The sequence below is a fragment of the Mus caroli genome, unplaced genomic scaffold (genome assembly GCF_978045245.1).
Source record: "Mus caroli unplaced genomic scaffold, Mus_caroli_1 scaffold_20, whole genome shotgun sequence".
Taxonomy (NCBI): Eukaryota; Metazoa; Chordata; class Mammalia; order Rodentia; family Muridae; genus Mus; species Mus caroli.
The window spans coordinates 51,484,948-51,497,067 of record NW_028227275.1 but is presented as its reverse complement, the minus strand read 5'-3'; the positions used below and the strand labels follow the sequence as shown (position 1 = coordinate 51,497,067).

Here is a 12,120-nt window from a genome sequence, read left to right as displayed (position 1 = left end):
CTCAGAGGAAATCACCCAGCCTGCAGCACCATCCACAGGTATCCACATGACTGCAGCGTGGACTGTTTCATGCTGCCCCTAGTGGTAGCCATGGGGAATGTGCTCTTTCCCTCCAAATCCAGAGTTATCCAATAAAATACCCTGCAGAGACCCCTGCCTTTAGGTCTCTTCCTTCTACCCAGAGCCCATTACTGATAGGTCATCTTTGTCCCACCTTCCCCTGTCATCTATGCTATAGCTCCTGGCAGTGGGTCACCTCCACTCACCTGAGTCGGTCTTCCTGTAGAGATCACAGACCACACTTATCAAGAGGACAGGAAAAGGCCGTGGTAGTACCTTTGAAAGACCCCACTGTCTCCCTTTCTATTTTCTATCCAACAGTCCTGAGTCCAGAAAGAAAGGTTCCAGAGGGAAGTCACGGCTTGTTTGTCCTTTCAGTCAACCAATAGCTAAGAGACTCCAGTGGCCAGCTCCCACGAACCAGCCTCTGCCTTTGTGGGTGCGGCTGGCGGTGGGGAGATAAAGGCCTTGCGAAAGAACGATGTGTAAACATACTGTGTTCTTAAAGACATCAGTACTTTCCAAGCCCTGTTTCCTGTTACTAGCTCCCTTTAGGCATTATTAGCTCTTGAACCAAATGGTTTGAAGCAAAACCCCAGTTAAGTGCCTTCCAAGTCCCCACCCCACCCCACCCCCCACCCCCCAAAAAAGAAAGAAAAAAAGAAAAAGGCTTGATTCTGGCAGGAGGCAGTGGGGCCACTGTGAAGTCCTAAGACCCCGGGCAATTTTATGTCTCATTTATCTGTGAACCCAGTCTGCCTAGAAATGCGTAGTCCTGTCAGTCAAAAGAACACCAGTGTCCAGATCGTACAGCAAGTCTTTTCATCCAGCCCATTCGCAGGTCACCAGATGACCTGCTGGGACCCACTGCTGTGTGATCTATCTCACAGCAGCAGCTGTCCTCTGTACAGTCCTTTCCAAGCCAGCTGAGCCACAATAGGCCCAAGGCATGGTTTCCCAAGTGGCTGAAATCTCCTTCTGTTCCATGACCTTCTTGCCTGAGGCCTTCTCCTCCCTCCCAGTGGCCCCGAGGGCTCCCATGGGTTCAGCTGGACTTACGAGGAACTCATGAAGCTGCTGATAACCTCTGGGCTTCCAGCTATACACACAGACAGACACGTACAGAAAACTCTGGGCTTCCAGTTATACACACAGATAGACATGCACAGATGTTCAGGCTGCTCCAACAGCCTCTGAGTCTGGTGTCTGGCGTAAGCTCAAACTACCTCAAAGATAGTAGGGTTTTTGTTTTTGTTTTCAATAGCACCCCATTCCTTATCATCTCTTTCACCTGAATTAACTGCCCCACTGCCTGCCTCTACCCATGGGGCCAGCTACAGTATGACATTTGGTATGATGGGGTAAAGGGGAAGAGATGGCCCAGCCAACTGGATTAGAAGCAGGTATTCCCCATGCATGCTCTGATTCATCTGCTGTCACTGTGCTGCCTCAGAGTGAGGATCTTCCCCTCTCTGGTGTCAGCTTCTTGGCCTGTGAGATGTTAGGGTTTCATTAGGCTGGGCTTTTAAATATTAGAGAAGTCCATGACTTTGTTAGGGGACAGAACCCACCCCACAACTTTGGGGATATTGGCCAATAACCTCAGTTGAGCACTGTAACAAGAGAGGAGTTATTCATGTAGAGAGCAGGAATGTATGTCTTCTGCTCTGGACCTTAGGTAGTGCTCAAGGCAGAAGCTAGGAGTGTATATGAGAAAACACAAGCTCATGGATGTGAGCCTAGATTTACCTTCACACCTGAGACACCTATCGCTGCCGGGTTCCCTTCAGTCACCCCCCTACTCCCCAGATCTCTGGGTGTCAGCTGCCATAGACCCCACATTCACAGTTGGCAGGGTTTGGCCTGAGGCATTCTGGGTATTGGGGGGCCAGGTCCTGCCCAAGCAGCAAGTGGAAGACAAACATAGGTAAGTTCTGAAGGTGTGTTCAAACAAGTCTGCCGTCACCAAAGTCTCCAGTGGGCTTATCAGTCAGGTGAGGCCAAGGCTCTTGGAGACTGACAGAAATCAGCCTTGGAGGCATTCTATCCCATGATTTCTTTTCCTTAAGGAGGAAATTGTGGCAGTGAGTACCCTGGAGATGAGGTGGAGGAAGACTCACGCAGGGCCACTCAGAGGATCAGTGACAATGTCTGCCATCCCAAGCCCTGTACTAGTTAGAGTGTAGTTGCTGGGAATCACCCCCACAGGCTTCCTACTATCCCTCCATACTTATATGGATAGGTTCTGGTCACCTATGGAGATGAGATCTCTGCTGGAGCTCTCCCCAACCTTGCTGGGAGCAGCTACGAGGCCAACAAAAACCTCGGGAGTATTGGCCACCCCATGCCTTGATGGCTCTTCTCGGACACCTCTGGAGTGACATGGCCCTCTGAGCCTGTTCCGAGATGGATGCAGCATGGGTCCAATTGCAAGGTGAATTGGGCAGGTACCTCAGGTGCAGATGATTCTGGCTTCCCAGGCTGGAGGTCAGACCAGGGCTTAGGAACTGTAACCAGGGCTGGAACGATATAGACCTTCCCTAGGCTGTAGAGACTCCACATGGGCACAGCAACACAAAATAAAAGCCTCAGTCTCCAGAATCATCACCGTCCTCTTAGAGAGAGGACCAGGGTTCTGTTCACCACTTGCCTTAACAGTCAGGCCCTTCTCTTGTGGGGCAGCACCACCCTTCCTCCCAGACCCTATATTACCACACCTGTGACATCAGCATACAGGAACACTAGCCATCCATTGATCTTGCTGAACTACAGGCAAGTGAGAATAAAATTATTTTTTTTATTTCCCAAAAAAGTAGAGGCGGGGAACAAGATGATACAAATGACTGCCATCTCCTTACGGGTTCTCTGCCTCTGTGGAGCAATACCAACTGGTCTCTCTTGGCTCATGGAGTCCTAGAGGGCTTGCCCTGTGCAGGCCCAGCCTTTTCCTCCAGTTTACATATTGGTTGGTTAGTCCAGTTAGACCTCAGAATGACACAGCGTGGGTCCCCTCCTGCTATAGCCGACGTCCCCCCTCCCACCTGCCCTCACATTTCCCTCTTGCCCTCAGCTTCCTCTTCCCTCTACACTCCTGCTTGAGCCTCACTGGGTACCCCCAACAGCCCTCCTGAGACATCCCACCCTACCCTGTTTCTCCTGCCTTCCTGATAGCAGCAACCTCAAGCCACAGCTTATACTGTGGCCTTGATGGCGAAGCCTAGCTCTACCTGAAGGGCAAGGGGCATCTGGTAAAGATGGATTGTCCTAAGACCCAGCCAGCCCTCTGCTACTCTCCTATTAAGAAGAATTCTGTAGGAAATGTTAACACAACAGCTAAAACAAACAAACATCTGTAAAGACAGGGATGAGCCAATAAGAAGCCAAGTGCTGGCTAGATTGGCAGCTCTATCCTGGGGAGAGCTGCTCAGGGGCTCTCCTGCAAGGTCCACATTCTCTAGACCAAGCATCTGGAACTGGCCAGAGGATCTGGAAAAAGATCCGATCCTTCTAGAATCTTGGGCCTTTTAACTCAGAAGCACCTGACTGTAGTGGGAGAGGTTAAGGTTCCAGGCTGGTCAGTCCCTCCTTCAACCTGGCTACTGCCTCTCCTGAGCCCACACAAGGAACACTCCCTTTGGTTTCTGGAGTTGGGTAGATGATGAAATAGAACCTGTACAAACCCTAGGGTCTGGAGTTGTGATGGTGGGCATGAGAGAACTTTTCCTTGGGCCTCAAAGTCTAAGCTGGTCCTTGGCAGCTGGAAGGAAGTACCAATCCCAGCCGTGGGAAAGACACTCAGAACAAAGCATGTCCTCACCCAAATGACTACACCATAATGCTGACAGGGAGTGTAGAGCCAAGTCCTGGACCCCTGTTCCACAGGCCCCCAGAGTGTCTATGGGACAGAAGGGGGTAGGGACTAGGCTGCCAGGAGCAGAATCTCATACCAGGAATCTTTAGGTGCAGAAGTTAAAGGCAGACGCGTAACCACCTGGGGCAGCCATCTCTCCGGCTCTTTGGGAGAAGGGACTGGGAGGCAGAGGGGATGGGGTCAGGGCTGACAAAGGGGGAACTCCATGAGAATGGAGTAGGTAGGGGTGAGGGAAGAAGATAACAAGAAAGGATGCAAGACGAAGCACGGGGAATGTGAGCCAGCAGACACTTCAGTCTCATGAGAACCCTTCAGAACAAAAGCCCTCCCCTCCCTCTGGCTGTCACCCAACAGTGCCCCTTTCCCAAGGGTGCCCCGAGGACGGCAGCTTCATTTATGGAGGTAAGCATCCAGCCACAGCTCCCCAGATTTCTTCAGTGAACTGCAAATAGAGAGAGGGGGCAGGGCTCAGGAACCAGATGGAAGGAACCTCGGCCTCCAGGCAGTGAGACTTGTGGGAAGTCATGTTGGGGCGGCAGGTGCTTCCTCTCAGCTACTGACTAGGGCTCACCACTTACCACAGGATACCACAGGAGCTGTGGGCTACTGACTAATGCACCCCAGAGAAACCCCTGGGAAAGGAGAGAGGGGAGGTCCTCTTCTAGTCCTGGGTAGACAGGAATCCCCCACTGTGAGCTAGAGTCCCTACCGTGAATAAGGCCAGCCATGTGCCTCTCACCTCCTCAGCCCCACCTCCTCTCTGGCCCCTTCCAGTGCTCCAGAGCTTCAGCCTTTGTGGAGCTCACCCCTCACCTTACAATGTCGATCAGGGCCCTCAGCAACGGCTTCTCCTGGTATTCAATGCCATGCTTGGCGCAGAGAGACTTCACCAGTGGGGCAATCTTGTGCAGGTTGTGACGTGGCATAGTGGGGAAGAGGCTGGGGGAGCAGGTGGGCAGAGTGAGTGCAACCCAAGACCCGTTCTCTCCATCTCTCCAACCCAGGGAGGCAGGCAGGGCTAAGGTCCTATCTTAAACCAGGACTAGACTGTGGTTCCTGCCAACTGCCTGAAGATGTTACTAGTGGTGTGTAGAGGGGCAATTTATGAACAGGGGCACTGCAGAAAGCCGAATTGAACAGCCAAACACAAGGGAGGCCTCCTCCTGTTTTGTTTTAAAAAACAAAAAGAAAAAGGGTATCAGGGTTCATGCCCCTGGCCTCATCATGTGGGAGGCCAAGGCAGAAGACCTATGTAAGTTCAACACTAAGCCAAAAAAAAAAAAGGAAATGAAAGAAACAGATGGAAGATGAGAAGAATAATAAAAGATGAGAGATACAGATACAGGAAGAGGCAGCAGGGACAGTCCTTTGGGCCCCTGTGTACCAGATACGCTATCTAGCTGGTTCTCAGGTTTCCCAGCCAATAACCAGGCCCCTTATAGGTCTGCAGAATAGTCTTGTAAGCTTTCTGTATCTGCAAAGAGGCCACACATGAAGGAGTGCGGTCCCCAGGATGGCCCATGTGGCACAGAGCTAATGCCTCCAGGGCACACTGATCCCAGAGCCCCTCTCCTGCCCAGCTGTGCTCTAGGGTGGGGTGGTGGTTTTGCCAACAAGAGAAGATAAACCTCATGGCACCCTTGGCCTGTGGGTTAGTGGCCACTGCCCTCCCACTCCTGTCTCCCCTCTTCCCCCACACCCCCAGCATTGCTGGGCTGCACTCACTGGTGCTCAATCTGGAAATTGAGGTGCCCGCTGAACCAGTCATTGAAGAAGGACTGCTCCACATTGCAGGTGGCTGCCAGCTGCAGAGGGGACAGGGGATCAGTGGCTGGGGTGTAAGAACAAAACCAAAGGACCTGGACTTACCCCATAAAGGTCACCTTAACCAGGGTTTTAGGGCCTCTCTCTAGGTCATACCATTCTAGCCTCACCCTCCCAGACTCCCCAAGTTTCCTCTGGTAGATTCTTATCACTCCTTCCATATTTCCTTCTGTGTTGTTTTTAACTTATCCTGGCCTTGGACTCCTGATCTTCCTGTCTCCACCTCCCAAGTACTAAGATTATATTATGGGTCGCCACATTGAGTATATTGGGTGCCAGAGATAAGACCCAGGATTTTATGCATGCTAGGCAAACACCAACTGAGCTACATCCCCAACCTTCTACCCTCCTTTCTTGCTTAACTGAGGCTGCCACACCAACTGAGCTGCGTCCCCAATCTTCCTACCATCCTTTCTTGCTCTGAGGCTGCCAACAGGCAACAAGTAGCCCTAGGGAAGGTTTGTATAGCCCTGGATCCACAGAGGCAGGGTGCAGGCAAGGACATGGGACAGCTTTCCAGAAGCCCCGTGACTACCTTTGCCTCCCCTCACCTGGCCGCTGAACCAGTCCCTGTAGTGATCAAGATCAATCTCCATGACAAGGTGGTTCATCTGTGTGACCCACACAAACCAGTGGCTCTCCAGGAACCTAGAAGACAGCAGAGCTCAGTGCCGAGCCTCAGGGTGGGAGATAGGCAGCCACAAAAAGCCACTGTACCTACCCTACCCCCATGGCTGGTACAGGGTTCACATCACAGCCCCGGCAAAGCCAGTGCTCTCAAAAGCACAGGGTGAACCAGCAAAGTTGGGGTACCTGATAAAGTTGAGGAAAACCAGGGCTCCCAAGATGCCGTAGAAAGGGATGTAGGTGTAGAAGAAACGCATATAGTAGCTGATGGCCCAAGCCAAGTCCTGTAGGGTAAATAAGATTAGACTTAACCTGCCCCGCCCTCCTTGGCATGGTGCAGCTGACCACAGGGGCATGTATATACACAGCTGACACTGCTTGTCACAGGTGTTCATAAGAAACCACAGCAGACTGCTAGGAAGTTGGACACTGTGCCCAGTCATCCACTTGCCTCAACCACCTCTTTGCATCATCGAGTTTGGATGTGAGTTTCAGGAAAGAAATGGGATCTTGGCTAGCAAGTAGCCAGTAGATCCAGAGGATTCTGATGTGAGCCTCTAACATGTGGCCAGGTCACTGGTCATCCTTGCCCTGCCCCTATTCGGGCACCTGGATTTCCTTCCTTTCTGGGAAGGAAAAAGGCCAAAGGACATACCCCAGCCCTGTCAGCAACCCAGACTAGGTCTCTTCTCAGGTTAGACTCTCTTCTTGGCCCCTCTCCTCTCATCACTTTGTCTGCTTCTCTTTGGTAGCAAGGTCCCAAGCTTGAATGACTCCCCTGGGAAGCCTCTGCCCTCTGTCACAGCCTCACAAGCAGTCATTCTGCTGAGAAATCCACATCCCTCCATTTCTGCTGCTACTCAAGCTGTGTGTCTTGGCTGGGCCACAGCAAGAGCCTCCCTTTGCTCTCCACCTGATGGTCCCCATGCATCCAGGACAACGTAGCAGATCCCAACTCTTTGCTATAACACCCTCCCCTATAAGCCAAGTGGCCATAGGCCACAGGCTATAGGACCCACAGGTCCACTTGCCTAAGCACCCTGATCCTCTCTCTAGACCTTTACACAAACTTTGCAGTCAGGAGTGCTCAGAAGCAGCCATGCTTATGCAGAAGCTTATTTCATCAAGGACCCACCTCTTTGAGGCAAGGGGAGACCCCACACAGAGGTGCTGGTGAGATGGTTCAGTGGTTAAGAGAACTGGCTACTCTTCCAGAGGACACAGGTTCGATTCCCAGAACCCACACAAAGGCTCATGGCCATCTGTAATCCTACTTCCAGGTGACCTGGTGCCATATGCTGGCCTCTGTGGGCCCCAGACAGTGCACATGTAGACAAAACATATACACACGAAATTAAAAACAAAACAGAACAAAAGATCTTAGAATGACAACAGAATCGGGCACACTGGTGTCTTAGTTCAGATACGAAATGAAGAACAAAACCAAGACCACATTAGTGAAGACATGGCAAATTCCAGAACGATTTAGGGGACAAGGGTGGCCCTTGTTCAGTGCTTGCTTGGATGCAAGAAATCGAAGCAGATCCTTGGCGTCATTGCAGGTTGTCAGAGTGTTGCCAGCTAAGTAGGGAAGGGGTGGGCGCCTTGGGAGGGCCAGCGTAGGAGCAGTTACAACAGCCAGGAGTGGCTGAATACAACATACTCAGATTTAGGTGGCTGTCTGGGACAAGTGAAGCAGGCACAGCAGTTCTAGTTGTACTTTGATCATCCTTACTTTCTCTCCTTTTTCCTTCTTCTTCTTTTTTATTTTTTATTTTGGTGCTAAGTTTGAACTCAAGGTCTCATGCATGCTGGCAAGCACTCTGCCACTAAGCCACATGCCCAGTCCCACTTTAATCTATTGCATAAGTATGTATGTGTGTATATTGTGTGCATATGCATAGGATATGGTATACACACTCACACACACACACACACACACACACACACACACACACACAGCTTGGGAAGTAGAGGCAGGAAGATTGAGTTCAAGGGTAGCCTGGGCAACATAATGAGAGCCTACCTCAAAATTAAGTAAATAAAAGTATGGAGAGCCCAAGAGGTGAAGGATTAAAGGTGTGTACTATCACACCTAGCCTTTGATGGGGTTTTAAAAGGCTAAGAACATCCACTAAGGGCCTATGCACTTGTCTGTTCTCCTCTGAGGGCAGGGACCATGTTTTCATCACAGACAACTCTTTGCTCATTAGAGCTTACTCTACCATGAGATGTACAAAAATCACAACTGTACTTCTATGTAAACCCAAGTTTACCTTCTCAAACCTATACACAGCCTGCCTCCCTCCATGGAGGTACCTCTAAGCCTGTTGTTTTGGGTAGAAACATGCCCTCTGTGATGGCTAATCTTGGTTGTCAACTTGACTACATCTGGAATCAACTAAAAGAATCACAGAAGAATGAAGCTTTTTTGCTTGTCGATGCGTGCCCTCACTCTTGCTGGCAAGTTCATCTACCTTGTTGCTGTGGCATTCCTTCATTGGTGTTAGAGCCTACTCTCTAGGAATCCTCTGCGACTCTAGCACCAAATTGGGACTTCTGAGACATGCAGATCTCTGGCTTTTCTGTCAGAGACAGTCATTGTGCTATTCTGACCACTGTCTGTAAGCTACTCCAGTAATCCTCTGTGTGTGTGTGTGTGTGTGTTCGTTTTATCATTTCTGCTCTTTTAATACTCTGACATACCTTCCCAACTCATACAGTGACATCTAACCTCCAGCATCTCAAATGACAATATCTTCGGAAGCACAGTCCTTGCTAATAGAACTCATTAAGACAGCTCATTCTGAAAGGCCCTAATGCAGCAGGACTAGTGTCATCCTATAAGAAAGGAACAAACTAGGGGATCAGCTCAATTGATAAAGTGCTTGCAACTTCAATACCCAAAACCTCCATACATAAGCTAGGCACAATGGCACACACTTGTGATCTTGGTGTTGGGGAGGTACAGTCAGGCAGATCCTGGGCCTTGCTGGATAGTCTAACCTCATCTCTACACTCCAGGCTAGTGAGAGACCGTATCTCAAAAGAGGTGACACCTGAGGCTCTTGTGGTTTGAATGAGGATGCTCCCACATAGGCCCCTCTAGTGGAATGCTTGGTCCCTAGCTTGTGTAACTATTTGGGAAGGATTAGGAGATGTGGTGTTTTTGGAGGAGCTGTGTCACTGTGGGTGGGCTTTGAGCTTTCAAAGGTTCACCTCATTCCCAATTAGCACCCCGCTTCACAGTTGTGTTTCAAGATGTGTGCTCTGAGCTTCAGTTCTAGCTTGCCTTCCTGCTGCCATCTTCCCTGCCATGGTGGTCGTGGACTCTCACCCTCTGAAACTGTAATCCCTCAATAAACTCCTTCTTTTACAAGTCACCTTGGTCATGGTGTCTCATCACAGCAACAGAAGAGTAACCAAGACAGTTATCATCTGGCCTCCACATGCACACACACGTAAGCACACTTACAAGTTTACATGCAACCATAGACACACACACATACACATTAGAAAAACAGGGGAACACCAGAACACAGATGTGGACAGGCCCAGAGGGAAGATGATGGAAAGAGAGACAAAGAGAACCTGGTCACCTACCAGTCAAGGACAGGGACCCGGACCCCTCCACCTTACCCCTCAGCCCGATGGCAACTGATTTTAGACTTTGTGAGAGTGAGAAAGAAAATATGTTTCTATTGCTAAGGTTATCTATCCACTACTGGTGGGCTAGGTTAGCCTCTTGTCACACTGCCTTCAGGAACTTTCTAAGGGACTCTGCAAGGGCAATGGTTGCCAGGTGTCTTTAGACCTGACATGTTATGGCCTTCTTGGCTTTGGTGGCCTCAGAGACCATTTCTTCCCAAGAGTGAAAAAGTAGCTACACTTTAGGGGAGATGTCTGGGGACCCACAGGCAGGGGCAAAGTGCCCTAGTCACGCTATCACACTACCCCACCACCAGCCGTCACTTCCTGACTTACCACCCAGTCCCTGCGGCTGATCATTGTCATGATGATCTGGTACTGGAAGTACATAGGGATGAGCAGCGGCGGTCCGACTGAAAAGAGAACATGTACCTGTCAGAGAGGAGCCTGGGAGCCTAGACGATGCTTAACTGGGCCCAGAGGTGTTTCCACAAGCTGACTGCTGGCTCCCCTCTCTTGAATAGGTTTGCAATCATTTTCTCAGTTTGAAAAGGGTATGAGAGGAAGTGAGCCAGATGGGCATGCTGTGGTGAGAGCAGGGTTGGGGCCCTCAGGCTACCATACTCACTCAGGAAGAAGTATTCATGCTGGTGGTTGTAGGGCAGGTATTTCAGCTTCTTCTTGCCATACTGAGGAAAAAGAGAGACAGTGAACACTAGAATCTGGTCCCCTACCTCCAGCCCACTTTATGCATCGCCCTCCTCAGCAGAGACCTTGTCTCTTTCCAATCTACCTGTAACTGGGTCCAACAAGGCTAGCAGCTGCCAATTTCCTTGGGCTTGGCTGCTCATGCCAGCATTTTTACTGGAGTTTGGATCGGACCCCTGGCTTTGGCAGCCCAGTGACCTATGCTCAGCTATCTGCCCTCAGTGGACCAATTAAATAAATTCATTAACAGAAAACAAAACAAAACAAAACAAAAAAACAGAGAAAAGATATTTAGTCAATGTGGTCACACTGTGGAGAAAAAAAATCACCACACCCTCACCTTTTTTTTTTTTTTTTTTTGGACCCTAAAATGAGGTTTTGGTTTAAATCAAAAGCAAGAGGTATATAGAACTAAGCAGGCCTGGTCAAGTGTGGCTCTGCTCATTACCGACCCATCTGTCTTTGTTCCAGTCTTTCGTGTAAGGTATTCTGACAAGTTCTCAGAATTGTGTGAGATCTCTTTCTGGGAGACAAGCTGTGCCCCTGGCTGGCACGAGGCGTCAGCTTTTCCTTCTCCCAGCATGCAATTCCTGGGGAATTTCCAATTTTCAGGGGACTATTGTTCAATAGTCCGAAAGCCAAAAGGATCAGGCAGAAGCTTCTATTCAAACTAAGTTCGTTCCTGCCAGCTCTGTGAGGCCAAAACCTTGGCCAGCCTTCAGGTTGGTGGCTGAAGTTCAGGTTCACGTTAATCACTACCCAAGGCCGTGAGAAGTATGCCTGCTTCGTGTTGTTTTCTTCTGCTGTAGTTTTATTGGGAGTACGGCGGATGGACTCCAGGGCCTAAGCCATGGTAAGCAAGTCCTCTACCACTGAGCCACACTGGACCTCGCCCTTGGGGGCATAAACAATCAAAATGCTTACACAAGCCTAGGTACCCCACGGGGAGCTTCTGGGGCGTCTCTATCCTTTTGGGAATAACAGAGGCTCCCAGGTCTCCATGGAGGTGCTCCCTGGAGACTGTTAACAGTTAAGAGAACCCAAACAAGGACCAGGAATCCTTAACAGTCACCGTCCTGGGAACATCTAGTCTGTGAGATCTTGTGTCATTTCTATAGGCGAATCACCTTTCCCCAGTGGTTCTTGACACAGGAGGAAGCCAAATGGACAGAAGAGGCCATACAGGGCTGGAGAGACAGATCATCTGTTTAGAGCACTTATTCTTCCAGAGGACCCAGGCTTGGTTTCCAGCACCAACATGGCGACTCATAAGCAACTATAACTCTAGTTCCAAGGGCTCTGATGACCTCTTCTGACCTCTATGAGCACAGCCCGCTGCACTCATCCAGTGCACAGACACACGAGCAGGCAAAACAGTTATT

The 12,120-nt window shown here is 50.1% G+C and overlaps 1 protein-coding gene across 1 annotated transcript in view; it reads right to left on the bottom strand.

Moving 5' to 3' along the window:
* Positions 1-2,837: 2,837 nt before the first annotated feature.
* Positions 2,838-12,120, bottom strand: part of Fads2 (fatty acid desaturase 2) — a 38,414-nt gene continuing 29,131 nt past the window's right edge. Inside the window, exons 6-12 of the mRNA XM_021152362.3 lie at positions 10,659-10,719; positions 10,367-10,443; positions 6,569-6,666; positions 6,307-6,403; positions 5,657-5,736; positions 4,745-4,870; positions 2,838-4,373 (exon numbers count right to left, since the gene is read on the bottom strand). Coding sequence (XP_021008021.1) covers positions 4,322-4,373; positions 4,745-4,870; positions 5,657-5,736; positions 6,307-6,403; positions 6,569-6,666; positions 10,367-10,443; positions 10,659-10,719 — 591 coding nt within the window. The 3' untranslated portion in view covers positions 2,838-4,321. The remainder of the gene's footprint in view (positions 4,374-4,744; positions 4,871-5,656; positions 5,737-6,306; positions 6,404-6,568; positions 6,667-10,366; positions 10,444-10,658; positions 10,720-12,120) is intronic.